General features: G+C 38.6%; 1 protein-coding gene across 1 annotated transcript in view; it reads right to left on the reverse strand.

Annotated features, from left to right (window-relative positions):
- The window catches only part of LOC112013125 (potassium channel AKT2/3), a gene marked incomplete at its 5' end in the record, with an annotated part of 29,267 nt that overhangs the window by 1,339 nt on the left and 23,716 nt on the right, over positions 1-4,212 (reverse strand). Inside the window, 2 exon segments of the mRNA XM_065773065.1 lie at positions 1,301-1,444; positions 1,447-1,591. Coding sequence (XP_065629137.1) covers positions 1,301-1,444; positions 1,447-1,591 — 289 coding nt within the window.

The raw sequence follows: 4,212 nt of genomic DNA on the forward strand, positions 1-4,212 counted from the left end.
AAAGAAGCAGTTAATATATGCTCTTCCAAGAATCAGGTAAAGATTAAAAGTATCAAGGCCTTTTTATTATGTTGCAAAATTTTCCTAAGAACTGTGTGTTCGTTTCCTAAAAACTGTAATATATTTTCCTACTAAATTATTTTCTTGAAATGTATATTTCAGTAAAATTATAGATTAAATTATATATTACACCATTTAACTTTGATATGTTTTCAATGCAACTAGTCCTTTAAGTTTCACTTATTTATTTATTATTTTATTATTATTATTTTATTTTATCCTTAATTAATTGATTATATTCACTTCTGTATACTTGTAATTTTGCCATCCAATTGCAGCATTAACTGAGATGTTTGAAATGTGGAAAAAATACTAAAACTAACGGCAAGATTAGGAGTGTGTTTGAATACCGCTTATTTGTTGAAAACTGAAAATATATTGCTGAAAACACTGTAATAAAATAATTTTTAAAAAAGTAAATAGTGCCGTGGACCCAAAAATGCATTGGTATGCGCATTTTTGTGTTTTGGCTGGGTCATGAATAGTGCTGTGGGACCCAACCAAAACGCAAATGCTGGAACACTTCTCTGCCGCTATCCAAACTCACGCTAGATGAAGGGAGATGAAAAAACTAAATTGAAAATATATTAAAGTAATAGGATTAAAAAAAAACTTAAAGGACCAAATTTAAAATAGGTCAAAGTTAGGGTGTAATTTGTAATTTAGTCATTTTATATTTTTCTTAGTTTTCAATGTGTTTGAATAATTTTTATTTGAAAATTTAGGGAAGAAAAGAACTCTAGATAATAAAGGCAATAAAACCCTCCATTTATAGAAGTTTTGTTTACCAAAACATTTCAAAGTAAACAAAACATTTCAAAGCACATTAGTAACCTGAAAAGTGTCTACTAGTGCTTGCAACTTGCAAGTAAATGTGTTCCTAAATTGGTTGACTTTATTATTTCCAATAGTTTTTAAAGTTCCCTTTTTTTTTTTTTAAAAAAAGGTGGAAAATTACGATTTCTCCGAATATATATTTCTAGGAAAAAGTTGATTTCTACAATTGAAAATATAGTTCTAGCGAAGCTAATTGAAGGGGCATAATAATTAATAAATGTGGTTTAAGCTTTTTTGATAATCGTGTTGTTTAAGCTTGATAAGAAATAACCCATTATATATAAACAGTGTCTTATGGAAGACCTTCTAAAGGGGAAAAAAAAATGGAAATGTTGAAAGAGAAAAGAGCTTTAACACATGTTATCTAGTTACTGACCTGAAGGATGTTCTTCAACATTCTCTCAGTCTTCTGGTTTAGTATGGGTTGCATCTAATAGAGCAGAGGTTTTGAGACTCAAGAGCTGTGAAAGTGTCTTGGTTCGATATGTATGGCTTTGAGGTCTACAATAAAGTGCACCGGCTTCTCCAAACATGTCTCCAGAATGCAAAGTCCCCCAACCACTTCTTCTTTGTCATTCTCACAATTGATAATTTCAACTTCACCTGATACAATTATGTAAACATCATCTGGTGCTTCATTTTGCATTATAACATCCTCTCTAGGTGGTATGTACTCAGCTTTCATTTTGGCAACCTATTCATTTTCATCATACCACATGTTAGCTAGTCAACAGCGCAAGATTGGCAAGAAAAATCAACCAAAATCTTGTATTCTTTGAGATTTTATTAGGATTGGCTTGTATGTTTGTTTGGAAAATACTAAAACTATTATCAATTTTACTGCAAAAAAAAGTTTGTAAATTGACGTGACAATGAATATGATTAGTGTCACTTCAATAACATAATAGATAAATTTTTATTTATTTATTATAGAACTACTATTACTACATTTGAGATCTTTTTAGGAAGTAAAACAAATATATAGGTCAAACATAGGCATAGTGTGTGAGGAGAGAAAATTAAATCGATTTCACTATACTATACAACATATTAGAGAATATTTATAGTGAAGTTAGTCTAACCCTATTTTGATCCTAAGTACAAGCTTGCAAATATCATGGTTTTAACAGCACATTTGGACCCAATGGGCCCTAACAATTCTCACACATAGAAAGGTCTACAATATATGCATGCAAAAAATTTCTTTAGATGGAAGATGTGGGGCCCGTGGGCCCGATAGCCTCGGCCCATCGGGTATTAGGCCCAAGGCCAATGCCGAGGAGGACTGACCAGCCAAGGCTAAGTTAGACAAAGCCTCTTTTGTGACCCACGCCGAGGACCTGTTCGTCCTCGGCATTCTAAGGATAATCTTTGGGAGGGGACAAGCTCAGAGCAAGCTGTCACATTCGCACTTAATGCATCCATCTAACCCCTCTGGCTGCATTAATGGGGATATAACCCCTTAGCAGGGCAACGTTGGTCAGAGTGAACCACTTGAGTACTGATAAGGCCTCTGATGGGACAGACGGCCAGAAGAGAGGCAAATGGATGATCAACAGATGGAAGAAGGAGATAGTAAGATGAAGACTATATAAGTAAAGCAAGTAAAGTAAAGAAGGGGGGAAAAAAAAAGAAGAAGAAAAGGGTCTCCTCGGCCATAGGTCGAGGAGCATCCCCCCATTTGTAAAGAAGCTCTTAGTATTTTTTACAAAAGAAAGTTCATGCTTGGTGATCGACGGCCAGCGCCTAAACCTTTAACCCACTCTCTAAAAATTTATTGTTTGGGCTTGATTGGGCTAAAAACCCATTCGTACTCAGGGTCAATCCAAATTGACTCCCTACAATTGGCGCCGTCTGTGGGGAGGATTAGGGTGCTGGCCGGCGCACCAGGCGAGTGTTCCAAGTATTCGTTTTACAGTAGGTTGAAAGAAAAAAAAAAAAATAGAGAAGATTTGACAGTAGAAAAAAAGAAAAGAAAAGAAAGATCTTGATTTTATTATTTCATGAATAGAAAAAGTACAAGTTACAATCAGAGGCTCAGGCAGATGTGTTTTACATACAAATTTACAAGCTAATACTACCAGCTATTTCTACAATTAGAGGCTCAGGTGGAACCGCCTTAAGAAAAAACTAGCCGGTGGGAAGTGTCAAGCCGTCCCTTTATTGGTATAAAGAGAATGGGAGAGCTTGACAAGAGGTGGAGAAGGGGAGGGGCAATCATGTTTCCAGGCCACCAACAACTCCCTTCTCGGCCAGGCGGAGCTGGAACAAAGAGAGGAGCAGATGCAGGGGCTCCGGGATACCTTCCCCCATGATGTTCCCTCGATTCTCTTCGATACTCTCGAGTGTTGGCCGTTGGAGACGGCAACACTCGAGCACCGCCCATGAGGAATTCGCACATCTTTCTCGTCGGGGGTGTGCTCCGAGGAAAGACGTTAGGTTCTCTAACAACACCCCTCTGGGACACCTCGAAGGGCGCCATCAGGGTTACGCCTAGACTCTGCCGCACTGAAAGCCCAGTGGGGGCTGCGGCCATACCGGTTTTTATCAATCCCGGTAACAATTCCGGCGGGGTTGTTAAAAGGGCTTGGGAAGTTGGAAGAATGTGTTTTGTTCTGTTTGTGTTGAGAGGTCCATGGGTTGTGGAGAAACCATCTCCCCACTTTATATAGGGGTTGGAGGTTGGTAAGAATTAATTCATGCAGAGTTCGAAAAGAGAATTATCAGTTGGGATAATAATGAAGCCATCAATTTCCAAGGAGGCCGTAGACCGTTGGACTCGTGTTAATTCACGAGGACATTAATGAAGGCGCGTTTCGCGCACCGAGGCGTTCAGCGCGGAACACGAACAGACAAAGGGCACTTCATAAATGAAAAAGATGGGGCCTCGAGCTGGAGGCGAGATCAATGCCACGTGTAAAGATCATAATCTGACCCAAAGAGGAATCATCTCCAGTAAAGCGGTCTGAGGACAAACCTCCGCTTACAGAAAATAGAAGTGGTAGACAGAGCCAAGTATTGCATGGTCCACGGACCCAAACCTATGGTAAAACTACACACACCATTATATCTGGATACTAGACAGAACCAAGGTATTGCATGGTCCTCGGACTCAAACCTATGGGGAAACTAGATACTTACAGAAAAAAGAAGTGGTAGCAGAACCAAGGTATTGCATGGTCTCGACCCAAGCCTATGGTAAAACTACACGCACCATTATATCTGGGTACTAGACAAACCAAGGATTGCATGGTCCTCGGACCCAAACCTATGGGGAAACTAGATACTTACAGAAAAATAGAAGTGGTAGACAGA

Source organism: Quercus suber, unplaced genomic scaffold (assembly GCF_002906115.3).
Source record: "Quercus suber isolate HL8 unplaced genomic scaffold, Cork oak 2.0 scaffold_68, whole genome shotgun sequence".
NCBI classification, from domain to species: Eukaryota; Viridiplantae; Streptophyta; class Magnoliopsida; order Fagales; family Fagaceae; genus Quercus; species Quercus suber.